This window comes from Microtus ochrogaster, chromosome 15 (assembly GCF_000317375.1).
Source record: "Microtus ochrogaster isolate Prairie Vole_2 chromosome 15, MicOch1.0, whole genome shotgun sequence".
Taxonomy (NCBI): Eukaryota; Metazoa; Chordata; class Mammalia; order Rodentia; family Cricetidae; genus Microtus; species Microtus ochrogaster.
In genome coordinates, this window is record NC_022017.1 from 25,591,524 (window position 1) to 25,604,071 (window position 12,548).

At 55.6% G+C, this 12,548-nt stretch overlaps 1 protein-coding gene across 2 annotated transcripts in view; it reads left to right on the top strand.

The window, feature by feature from the left end:
- The first annotated feature begins 5,704 nt into the window (after positions 1 to 5,704).
- The window catches only part of Wnt7b (Wnt family member 7B), a 41,757-nt gene continuing 34,913 nt past the window's right edge, over positions 5,705 to 12,548 (top strand). The window contains exon 1 of one of the 2 annotated variants that reach the window (XM_005354398.3): positions 5,705 to 6,002. In XM_005354398.3, the coding sequence (XP_005354455.1) occupies positions 5,932 to 6,002 (71 nt within the window). In that variant the 5' untranslated portion in view covers positions 5,705 to 5,931. Of the gene's footprint in view, positions 6,003 to 9,517; positions 10,029 to 12,548 lie in introns of those variants that run through there. The other variant, XM_005354397.3, reaches the window with a different exon arrangement.

The window sequence follows — 12,548 nt, forward strand, 5'->3', positions numbered from 1 at the left end:
CCAATCACAGGGCAACCCATGTGCCAATTCCATATATAAGCAGCTGCCTTAGTGCTCTCGGGCCCCTTCGCTTCATGTTATCTCTCAACCAAGTGCACTCCAGCAAAGCGTGATCTGAGAAGAATCCTCGTGTCGTGGTCGTTCTTTCTCGCTGGTCGAGGAGTTCACCGCAGGTCCCAGAGAAATGAGTTGCTTGAGGAGAATTCTGGTTTCTTTCCTTTTATTTTAGATCTAAGGTGGTTATCAAGGACTGACTAGTTCCTGCAATGGAGAACTTTTGGTGCTTAAGACTATCTGCCAGTCATGGTGGCATGCACCTTTAATCCCAGCACTCAAGAGGCAGAGGCAGGCAGATCTCTTTGAATTCAAGGCCAACCTGATATATAGCAAGTTCCAGGACAGCCAGGGTTATGTAAAGTACCCTATCTCTAAAACAAGAACAAAACCAAAATAAATAAATAAATAAATAAATCAGACAAAAACAAACAAAAACCTGGGAATGTGTAAACTGAGACTTTTCTGTCTCACCTGGTCCTGCAGCACTTTTAAAATAAAGACTCAGAGGCTTATTATCAATTACAAACCATTTGGCCTATTGCTCAGGCGTATTACTAACTAGCTCTTACAATTGATTAATATCAATTACAAACTGGCCTAATACTCAGGCTTATTACTATCTAGCTCTTACAACTTAAATTAACCCATTTCTATTAACCTATATTTTGCCACGTGGCTTTGTATCATTACCTGTTCTCTAATATAGCTTGTTGCTAAAGCAGCTTGCTGGCATCTGCCCAGACTCCGCCTTTCTTCTTCTGTATCTCTGCTTGTATTTCTCACCTGGTGCATCCTGTCTTGCTATAGGCCAAAGCGGCTTCTTTATTAACCAATGGTAATAAAACATAGTCACCGCACACAGAGAGGGTATCCCACCGCAGAAATGTACCAGGCAAAATACTAAAATACCTGGACTTAATTCTATCTCCATAGCCCACACTGGTCTACACGGGGATGGCTTGCTGCATCCTCCCACAACAAATCCATCCATGAATCCATCTATCCACCCAACTATCCATCCCCCAATGTGTCTATCCATCCACATATCCATTCATCCATCAATCCATCCATCCAGTCACCCATATGCCCAAACATTCCTCAATCAACACATTCACATACCCATCCACTCACATACCTACCCATTCATTTATCCTTGCATGCATACATCCATGTATGTCTCACCTACCTTTCCATCTGTGTATTCATCCATCTATGCATGTACCCATACATGCATGCAGGCATCCATCCATCCATCCATCCATCTATCCATCCCCTACTCATCTATGCTAGCTAGTTTTATATCATTTTGACACAAGCTAGAGACATTTGAGAAAGGGGAACTTCAATTGAGAAAATGCCTCTACTGGATTGGCCTGTGGGGTGTTTTCTTGGCTGATGACTAATGTCATAGAGCCCAGCTCACTGTGAACTGTGCTGTACTTTTGTGCTGGTAGCCGAACTTGATAATGTGTAAGAGTCTCCCGAGTGGTACTAGTTTTGAAGGCATGAAAGGGCTTGGCACAAGGAGAGGCCATGAATTCGTAGATACATGAATTCATCCATACATGCATCTACTGACTCGCCTATCCACACATCAGTGCACACCTTAGTTGAAGTAAAGCCCCAGGATTAAAGGGGTCATGGAAAATTGAGGCTTGGCGTCACGTGGTAGGATCACACTCCCTGATGAGAACCTAGGAAAGACTGTTGGTAAAAGTGCAGCCCAGTTGCAGAGAGGTCCCCAGCATTTTGGAGATGCCAGTATTGTGGGATGACCACCAATGACAGCAACATCTGTGGAGTGGAGCTGGTCTGTGTGAGCTGCAAATGGCAGAGCCAGAGAAGTATTTTGCGCCTGCTGGTCTTTGGCGGCCAGAGGATCGTGAGTAAGTCCCGGATGTCAAGCACTGAACTCTTTACACCGTTGGATTTTGGTTTTGCTTTGATTTGATTGTGACGGTGCCCTGGTTCCTCCCTCTTAGAGTAAGGACTATTTAGCTTGGTTTTTGATTTTTATAGGAGCCTGCAATTAAGAGACCTTGGCTATTTTAGAGGAACTTTGGAATTTTAGAGATTCTTAGGATATTTTAGAGAGGCTTTGAACTTTTAAAGAAACCTTGGGTATTTTAAAGAGATTGAACTCATAATGTGTTTGAGTTTTTAAGTACTGTGGAAGTTTTCAAAATTAGAATGTTTACCAGGAGTTGTGGCACACACTTTTAATCCCAACACTCAGAATGCAGATGGAGGTGGATCTCTGTGGGTTCAAGGCCAGCCAGGGCTACATAAAGAGATCCTGTCCCAAAAACAAAAACAAGGGGCTAAAGAGATGGCTCAGAGGTTAAGGGCATTGCCTGATCTTCCAAAGGTCCTGAGTTCAATTGCCAGCAACCACATGGTGGCTCACAACCATCTGTAAAGGGGTCTGGTGCCCCCTTCTGGCCAGCAGTCATACACACAGACAGAATAGTATATACTTAATAAATAAATAAATATTAAAAGCAAAAACAAAGTTGGAGTGTTTATATTATGGTATTAATATTATGTCATCTTAGGGATAAATGAGAAAAGGAAAGTTCCAGTGATGTGTTCCAGCTGACACAGAATAAGCCAGTATAGCTGGTCCCTTGTCAGTGTTCCAGTGATGTGTTCATGTGTCAAGCTGACAAGGGACCAGCTATACTGGCTTATTTTGTGTCAGCTGGACACAGAGTCATTTTGGAAGAGGAAACTTCAACTGAGAAGATGCTCCCCACTACAGGAAATGGTGCGTGGGCAAAGTCGATGGAGCCTTTTCTTGGTTGATGATTGCTGCTGGAGAACACGGCTCACTGAGGGCAGAGCCTGAACACCCCTGGGCTGGTGGTCCTGGGTGCTATAAGAAAGCAGGCTGAGTGAGCCTAGGGGAGCAAGCCAGTAAGCAGCATTCCTCAGCTTCGGTGCCTACCTCTTTCATGCCTTGAATGCCTGCCCTGTTTCCTGCGATGATTGGCTGTGATGTGCTATTGTCGGCTGAAATAAACCTCACTGAGTCGTTTTGGGTTATGGTGTTTTATCACAACAGAAACCCCACCTAAGACACCGTCCATCTATGTCTGCACTCACCCATCTATGAAGGTGTGTGTCAATCACTCCTACCCATGCATCCAGGCACTCACCCATCCACCTGCCTACCTACCTACCATTCACCCATGCATTCATGTGTGCATACATCCATCATTGTATCATCTACCTGAATACCCACTCATCCAGACAGGCACCACTGTTCATACTTATTTCAGAATATATTCTTATACCACGGAGTATAAGAATGATGATAATTTCCAGGCTGGGGATGTTGAAAATTTTGCCTGAAGTCACACAGGCAAGGATAGCTGAGCCTTGCTGTACCTACAGATAACCAGGCCCTTAAGCTGTCCTGATTCTGGAGACTTCTGTCTTTTTCTTACCAATCTCAACCCAGCCCTATGGAGAGAAGCGCCCCTCAGCAGAAGTGAGTCTCCACCTTGTTCCACAAATAGTTGTGTGTGTGTGGGATGGGGAGGATACTGGAGCCAAATCTTAACCATATCTTCTTCAAACTGCAAGGTTAAAGGCCCACAAGAATGCCTAGGCGATGTCACTTCCCCAGATGCTGCCGGCAGGGGGCAGCACGACGCTGTACCTCAGACCTTCGGCGCTAAGTTTAGCAACCCGGTATTCTGTTTTTGGGAAACTAAGGCATAAAAGTAGGTCGGGTCCCATCTACCAACAGAAGTACCCACTTTTCTCGGCCACACACCTCCTGGAGAATCCCAGAGCCAATTCTATCTTGGGCCTTCGGATCTGAATGGACGGGAGAAAGGGTGGGAATCCCAAAGACCCAGGTGGAGGACACGCGGGAATGTTCTCGTTGCTCCAGCCCCCGGCTGCAGCCACACAAGTCTTTTGTCTCGCTAACCGACTCCAAGACTGAGGCTCTTGGCGGTGACGGGTGGAGTGGTCCCCAAACTTCCAGGCATGGCGGGGAACCCCTAAGTATCTCAAGCCCAGGTCCAGGTGCAAGCGTCGCTCCCTGTTGCCACCGGGTGGCAGCATCCGCCTGCCAAGTTGTTCTGCTCGCTCCCGCCATCGGGCCCAGCACAGCTCCCTACCCACTAAGTTGTGCGATGTCCTGAGATTTTCGGTTTCAGGAGACTGTGGTATGGGACTGCTACTGCTGTTTGACGTCTGTGCCTCAGTTTCCCTGCTCGTGATGTCCAAAGTCTTATTTCTACAGAGTCCTCCGACCCAAAACGTTCTGCACAGCTGCACCTGCCCGCTTCTGAACCTGGGGCCCAGGAGCAGCTCTCTCCTGGGTCATGGCAAAAGTTCAGAGGATTTAAAGAGATTAAAAGGGGATTAGGGACAGGGAAGATAACTTCTGAGTTCGAGGTTACTGGCCGAGCTGAGCTAGGTAGGCCTGAGGACGAACCCCCTCTTACCCCTCCTTATTCCCACACCAGACAACTGGGTACTGAATAGTCCTTAAAGACTAAGCGCTCTCCGAGTCTATTCCCTTGTCATAATGGCTCCATTTGATGCTATCCAAAGCCAAAGGAAGACACTAGGAAACCAGGAAACCTGGCTTGCCCCCCCCCCCAGCAGGCATCTGGTTACTAGCTGGGTCCACTGAGGTAGAACAGCCTTGACAGGCAGGGTCCCTGGTTCCCACTTGTCCAGGATAGAATCAAGCCCGACCCATCCAGAATGTGCCAGGCACCAAGGCTGGTCTAACTGCCCACTCTGGCGGGTCAACAGGAATCAGATCCCTCATCAGACAGCCCTGCGAAGTGGAACAGAGAATCCTGACTGGGATTTTCCAGGGACACCTTCCGATACCCTTCTCTGAGTATCTGTCATGCTGTAATGCTGGCCAGGCTAGGGTGAGGACCAGTGTTGAAGTCCCACGCTCTGCTTGCGCTCTCCAGTGCGAGTGCTGGAACGGTCTTTCACTGGAGTTTGCTGGGCAGGCAGCGATGTCTGATCGGGGGTGTGGCCCTGGAAGCCCCCATGTGAGTAATGTCTAGGGGGAGGATGTCTGCACTTAGAAAGGAAATGATGATGGGTGGTCTCTGCCTCCACGACTAGAAACTGGAAACCAAGTGACCACCAGGCCCTGCAAGAGTAGTTTCTTAGCCCCCGCCCCTACCCCCACCCTCAGTGGTTCAGAGGAGCGCAGGTGTCTCTTCAGAGCCGCACCCTCCTCCTTCCCTCCCCCCCTTCCCACGCAGTCCTGGGAGGGCGATTGGAAGGGAGCTGGCCTGGGGAGGAGGGGGGGCGCGGGGTTAGATGCGTTCGTGTGTCACGGGGGAGGGAGGAGAAAAGGGAGGGGAGAGCCAGGGAACGCGCGAGAGAGAGCGCGCTGTGAGCGAGGAGGGCGGGCGGGAGGCGGATCCTTCTACCTGGGGCGCGCTCGCCTGCTCGCAGCTCGCTTGCCGGGGCCGCGAGTCACCTGGGGAGGCGGACAAGTGCGGACACATTGGCCGCCGCGGCGCACCGCGAGGCGCGCACGGCCCCAGGCGGCTGAGCCCAGTGGAGGCAGCGTCCGCCCACCCACCCGCTCACTGTGTCCGGCCCCGGCCTGCGCTCGCAGAGCCCCACGGTCACTCCGCTGGGCTCCGAGGTCGCGGTTCCCAGTCCGGGTCACTCCCCCGGGCGCACGGGGCGGCTGCGGCGCCCTGGGCTCACCATGGTGGCAACGCGTGCCGGGTGCCCGCGCGTCGCCCGCCGCCCGAGCCGAAGTGCCGGCTGAGCGTGGTCCTCTCACAGCCCCCTGGCCCCTGCCCGGCCCCTGCCCGCCCGCGCGTCCCCTCCGGCCGCAGCTGTCTATGGCGCAGCCCCCCTCCCTGGATCATGCACAGAAACTTTCGAAAGTGGATCTTTTACGTGTTTCTCTGCTTTGGCGTCCTCTACGTGAAGCTCGGGTGAGTATTCCTGTGGGCGGGGGCGGTAGAAGGGGAGCCGGCAGTCTTGAGAACCTCCTCCAGCGGACTTGGGGACCCGAGTTTGGGGGGGAAGGGCGTTTCTCGGAACGACCGGTGTGTCCGGCCCTCGCCTCAGCCTCGCAGACTCATCCGAGCCCAGGAACCCAAGGAGTGCTCCCGAGGGGCGCGGAACCCAGGACGCAGCAGGAACAGCGCGGCCCGCGGACGGCCGCAGCGGGGCTCGCGGGTAGCGGCGAGCGTGCCGGGCGCGTACTTTCACCTGTTTGGGCTCCAGGCCCCGGGGGTGGGACGCGCCTTCCCTCCCCCGGGCTGCGCTGGGCGCCGAGCCCGGGCCGAGCGCTCGCCGCCCGGAGGGAGCGCCGGGCCGGGGGGCGGGGGGCATCCCGGGCGGGGGAGATAGGAGCGTGCACCCGCCGCGAGCGCGCAGGCCCCGCACCCTCCGTGGCCCTGCGTCTCTATCCATCACCCGGACATGTTGAAATTACCTTGACAACTCGTCCGGCTGGCTCAGGATGGGCCGCGGGGCTGGCGCGGCAGCCTCGGGCTCCGTCCGGGGCCCGCGCCCCCGCCCGCCTGGGACCCTGCGCCCGGCCCCCTCTCGCCGCGCTCCCCCTGGCGCGGCCGGGCGGGCGGGCTCCAGGCGGGCCGCGCTCGCTGCTCGCCGCCTTAGCTGCTCCGAGTCGTATTTCCACATTCCTGAACCTAGCCGAGTCCTTACCTGTTGAGCCGCGATCTCCTTTAGACGGAATCTGTCTCGGCCTCCCCGGATTGGGGGTGGAGGGGCAGTGTGACCGAACGGGGCGCAGTGAACCTCGCAGGCGTTAGTCACTCTTGGCGGCCCAGACCAGACCCCCACCCCCACCCCGAGCACCTGCGGGCATCTGTGCTGCGCCCCGCGCCCCTACTATGCGCCGCCAGGCCTGGGAGGCCAGCCTCATCTTGGCCCTGGGAAGGCCAGTCATCGACCAGACCTGTAGGAGGGGTGGGCTCCGGTACCTGGGAGACTGGCTTTCCAGGCGAGAGGTAAAAACAGTAGCTGAAGATCAGCACCCCTCCCAGCCCGTTGCACCTCCGCCATCTTACAGGTGAAGAAATTGAGGCCCCAAGAGAGGCAGGGACCAAGCCTGGTGGCCTCAGAGGCAGGATTGGAAGTCCCGTCCTAGCCTTATTCCTGCAGACCTGAGCGGGAGTGTCTACGGCTGCTGGTGGCTGTGTTTATTGTAGGTTTGTGTGGGTAGGCTGTGTCCCTGGGTGTTTGTTTATGAAGGTGAGGGGTGCGGGCTTTGAGCCTGCTGGGGGGTGGGGGTGGGGTGGGCAGGCCATGGCTTCCCGGTACTCAGCGGCCTGCAGTGATCCACCTAGGCCAGTAAAGAGATCCACAGTCCTTTAGGAGAAGGCTCCAGGGTGATCCCAGCTACTGGCTCTGGCACAGAGGCCTTTGAGTTGGGTGCCTCACTCCACCGGCTCTGGCTTCCACTGCTGACCAGTCTTTCTTAGCCCCAGTTCTACAAGAGGCCTCCAAGAAAGCCTCCTATTGGACAAATGAGAAAAGGTATCAGAAGAGGGACCTGGTTCCCAAGGTTGGGGCCCCCTCTGGAGTGTTTCCTGGGTTTTATCTCTATACTTCTTCCTTCCGCTTCTGGAAGTAGGATTTTGGCTCTGGCTGTTTTGAACAGCATGGTGGTCAGTATTGAATAGAGAATGGGTGGGTGAGACCCTGAAGGTCTCTCTTATAGCCTAGTCTGGGCACCTAGTGCCCATGACCACTACCTTCTGGGACCGAGCAAGCTTTCCTTTGCATGGTGGCAACTCTGCCCATGAGCCCAGAAGGAGAACTCTTCCCTCTAGAAACTGCCCCCACCTCGACTTAAAAAGAAAAAATATTGCAAAGGCCTAATGGAATGACCTCCAGGGAAAGCAGAGACTGGTCCTGAGACCTGCAAAGAGAAGGCATGGACGTCTTTGTAATCTCCCTCCCCCCCCCTCTCTGTGTGTGTGTGTGTGTGTGTGTGTGTGCATGTGCCTGTGTCTGCCTGTGTGTGTCCTCCATTAGGTGGGCTGGAAAGTCAACTGGGAGAGCTTGTGTCCTGAAGGGACAGGTGGCATGGAAGCCTTGTGGTTGAGATCTCTTTGGAGGAGGCATCTCACATCACTTCTGGCAGGTGCCTCCGTGAACTCTTGCCCAGAGCAGCCTCTCACCCGCATCTGAAGATAGTGGAGTGGTGGTAGAAGCCCCTTCGGGGCAGTGAGGCATTGGTTCTGATGGCTTTTGTCCTGACCGTAAGCAATGGTGGTGGAATACTGTGACTCTCAGAGGTGTGGGAGCCCTCGTGGGGCTCCTCCAGATAATTTGTTCCTGGGAGAGTGTCCTTTGTGATCTCAGCCCCCGAGCCTGCCTCTGCTGCATGTTTCTGTATGTGTGGTGGGGCCTCCAGAAATTCCACCCAGTTACATTCATCCTACGTGCCCACCCCCCGTACTAGCAGAAACCAGAATTTAGCCCTCACAATCCCAGAAGTGCCTTGGATTCTCAACAAGTTCCAAGTATAATGACATTAGGAAGTCACAGTGCCTAACCTAGGGTCCCCATGGATGGAGCTGCTGTCCTGAAGGAGGCCGAGGTGGGATAGGGAACAGCCGAGGTCACTGAGATACGGGGACCAGCCCTACCCTGGCTTCTCTGTGCTGTTGTGGTAGGAGAACCAGAGGGGCAAACGACAGGGAAGTCTGAAGGTAAGGGAGGTTCCTGCCTGGATGGCCAGAATCTCCTTGCCAAACCCAGGAGTCAAGGATCCACTCTCCAGGATCACGACTGTACCATACACAGCCCCCCTTTCCTGCTGCCCACCTTTCTCTGAGACTCCCCCCAGCTGACATATACCTCTATATAAGTACATTCCATTACAGCCAGGCTCAGCAGAAATAGGAGATGGGACCCAAAATCTATTTGTAGGCTCTGAAAAAAATATTTACAAGAAAAGGGAGGGTTCTTAAGAAGAATCCCTCCGCACCCACCCCAGCCAACTTCTCAAAGTGCAAAAGATGAGAGATAAAGACGCTACAGGTGAGAGTCCTGTATGATAAGAGCAGCAACCGGGGGCCTTCACCTGCCTTCCTCCCCAAAGAGGTGCATGAAGTGGGTGGGTTAGAACATAGCCCCGGAGCAGGGCTGGCCCAGGTGCATTAAGAGGGACCCACACCCAGCCATCCCTAACCAGGCTGCATGCAGGCAGAGGGGCAGCACACACAGGGCATCTGTGCACACACACCTGCGGACTCATAGACCGCCCGTGCTCCTGCAAGAACATGCAAGCACATGCATGCACACATGAGCACACGTTGCTGAGTACAACCCCTAAGAGGCGCACACGCCTCCGCGCAGTGCCTCCCGGAGATGCGCTCTCAGTAGCGGTGTTTCTAGCCAAAGGTTGTGGCGAGGGTATCCCGGCCAAGGCAACTTGGGCAAACCCTGGGGGCGGCACCCGCTGCACATTCTGGTCAACCTCCCCTTAAGAAAGAAAAAAAACCCGCCCGCGGAGGAGGCGGATGTAGGGGCAGCCTGTCCAATGGCAGCTGCTCGCTTCGGGAGACTTGGAGACTTGAGCCAGTGTGAGCGACAGAGCCCGTTCGCACAGACAGACGGACAGAGGACCAGACAGCCGCTAAGGAGCGCCCACTGTCCCCCGCCGGGCCCCCGCCCCGAACTCCAGCCTCAGCGCCCGCTGCTGCCACAGAAACAGCACGATGCGCGGTCCTGGCGTCGAGACACGGGCGACCGCTGTCCCCCGGTCCCCGAGCCCTGGCCCCTAGCGCCCAGCGCTGCTGCCCTGCATTAGGGAGGGCCGCGGAGACCCTAGCCTCGGTTGGCGCAGGAGCCCTGCGGGTGGGGCCTGTCCAGCCCAGCCAGGCGCGCCGGCCCATCATGCTCCTCCTGTCGCCGCGCAGCGCGCTGGTCTCCGTCTATTGCCCGCAGATCTTTCTCCTTCTGTCCAGCGGCAGCTACCTGTGAGTGCCGCGGGTGGTGGGTAGGGTGGATGGGAAGGGAGCCCCTAGCCATCTGCTACTGCTGTAGGAGGGAGGGCGGGAGAGGTGGCAAGAGGGTCCCTGGGTGGGGAGCTGGGTGCCCTGCATGCAGCACGGAAGCTGGTTTTAGGTCACTTTGCTGGCTTAAGTCGCCAAGGTAGAACACCTGGGGGACCTGGGGGCGCAGCTGTGGCAATGAAAATTTTAGCTTAGGGGATAGAGGAAAGGTGACCTAAGAGAGATTGGGCTGCCTTGCAGATTAGGCTGTGTGCACTGAGCGCCAGGGTCAGAGCTAGCCAGTCAGAGCGAAGATTTCCTTCGCGTCCCAGCAGGATCCTGAGTTGGCGAAAGATCTTCTCCCTAGGCCATATTAACTCAACGCGGCGCATACGGCCCGGCCCGTGCTACACTAAGGAGAACTACATGCACAGATCTGCTTCCCAACACACACAGTAGCAGACACGTGCATGTTGCACCCCACCAGATAGCGCACCCAGGTTGTCCCCCGAGGTCTCTGGTCACTCGCGCCATCCTGCCGCGCCTGAAGGCCTTGGCCCCTGTTCTGCTTGACGCCTCTCCTGGAGGCGGGGAAGGCGCGCACTGTGCGCGCTCAGGTCGCGGAGCGCCCAGGTATCAAGGCCTGGAGAGTGCGCTTGAGTGAGGGGTAGGGTAGCGCCCACCAGGCTACGGGAAGCTGGGGCAGGGCCCAAGGCGGCCCTGCGAGCCGAGGGGGCGCGTCCGCACAGCGGTGGCTTCGCCCGATTCCTAATGGGACGCATATGCTCTGGCCTCCCTTTTAAAAAGAAGTTTGATTTATGGAACCGCCGTTTGGGGGAATTGAAGCTGGATGCTACTGATTAAACCTCAGAGCCAGCGCTCCCTCTCCCTCTTCTCCCCTCCCCCGCCCCCTCCTTAACACGCGGGCCACGTCCGGGGTCGCCTAACGCGGCCAGAGGCGGCAGCCACTTTCCCGCTCCCTGCACTACCCCCTCCCCGCCCCGCGGCCACAGTACTGATAAATTGCCCCGCCCCCACCCCTTTTAATAAAGACGCGGCCAATTTCTCCTCCAGCTCCTAGGAAATTACTATCCTACCAGTTTTCCTTCTATAAATAGTCGCGCATCTTGAAACAAAAGTTCGCAACCGCAGCCAGATGCTGCGAGGCCCGCGGTTTCCCCGGCTGTGGAACATAATTACAAGGTCCGGGCAGAGGGAGCGCTCCAGGCCCGGCGGGCAGCCCTGGCTGCGGAGGCATCGCCTGGGGTGGGGAGTAGCAGGCCTCCCGGGGCAGGGCGCAGGGCCCGTGGGCACCGCCTGATCAGTGGGGACCTGGCCAAAAGAATCCTGCTTCTGTAGTCCTTCCTTGAAATGGATCAACCAAGGACTCCAATGCTCCTGGTTCTGGAGTTTTTGAGCCTCCCTCCCTCCATCCTGGCCATCCCAGTCTTAAGCCTTGCTGAAGAGCCTGCAGCTACTCTGTCTGAGAAATCATTTGGGGAAGCTAGTAGCTGAGGTTTGGTATTCCTGGGGAGGTGTCCAGGGGTGGAGACCAGGAGTTGGGTCTGAGAGGAGAAGATGGCAAGAATGATTGCAGGGCTCCTTGGCAATGGTAGCCAGTCTACCTCCGAGGCCCCCAGTTTTCTCCTGGAGGGCCCTCTCCAGCTTAGAGGTGATCTCCAGCAGCTGTACCCGCCATGAGTTCCTTCCTGACTACACTGCCACTCTGGGGGCTGAAGTTCTTTTTAAAGGAACAGCTTCTCAAGTGTATTCAGGCCAGGGCTGGGACCAGCATGAGTGGTGGTAGCTGGGGGGAGAGGGAGTGGAGAGTTAGGCAGACCAGGTTCCTTTCTTCAGCACTAACTAGTCCTGCCTGGTATTCAGCCATGGGGTTCAGAGAAAGAGCCTGCTCCAGCCATCATAAGCCCTGTTCCTGAGAGAGAGAGAGGGGCGGGCTTAATGATTTGTAGTGCTGGGCCATCCTCACCTTGCTGGGTATCATAGGGTTGGCTGTATAAGATGCCTAGGAATGAAGCTACCTCTACGCCCAGAATGAAAGCGTGGCGTGCTAACCCACCCTGGTTTAGGCGCCCCTGAACTGAAGAACTCTGCTAACCGTGGAAGGTGGTAGGGGTCAATGCGAGACACCCCCCTCTCTCACACTGCAGGAATGTCCCAGAGGATGCCACAGCTAGGAGGGGCCCTGAGTGGAGGCTGTGTTCTGTTCCAGAGAACTTTCCAGAAGGCATCCCATGGCTGGGATCGCAGACACTGGCCAACAGTTGATCCTGCCCCTTTCAACTGGGCTGTTCTCTCAGCTCCCCATGCAGGGCTATCATGCGGACATAGTGAATCCCAGACACATGCCTGGGTCCCTGCCACTGATCACACTGGACGGGTGTGCTGGCCTGGAAGAGCCCTGAGTGCCCTTAAGACCCAGCTGGGAGAACAGCTCTGGCTACCGCTACCCATGTTGTAGAGTGGGAACCACGTGTAGAAGCAGCA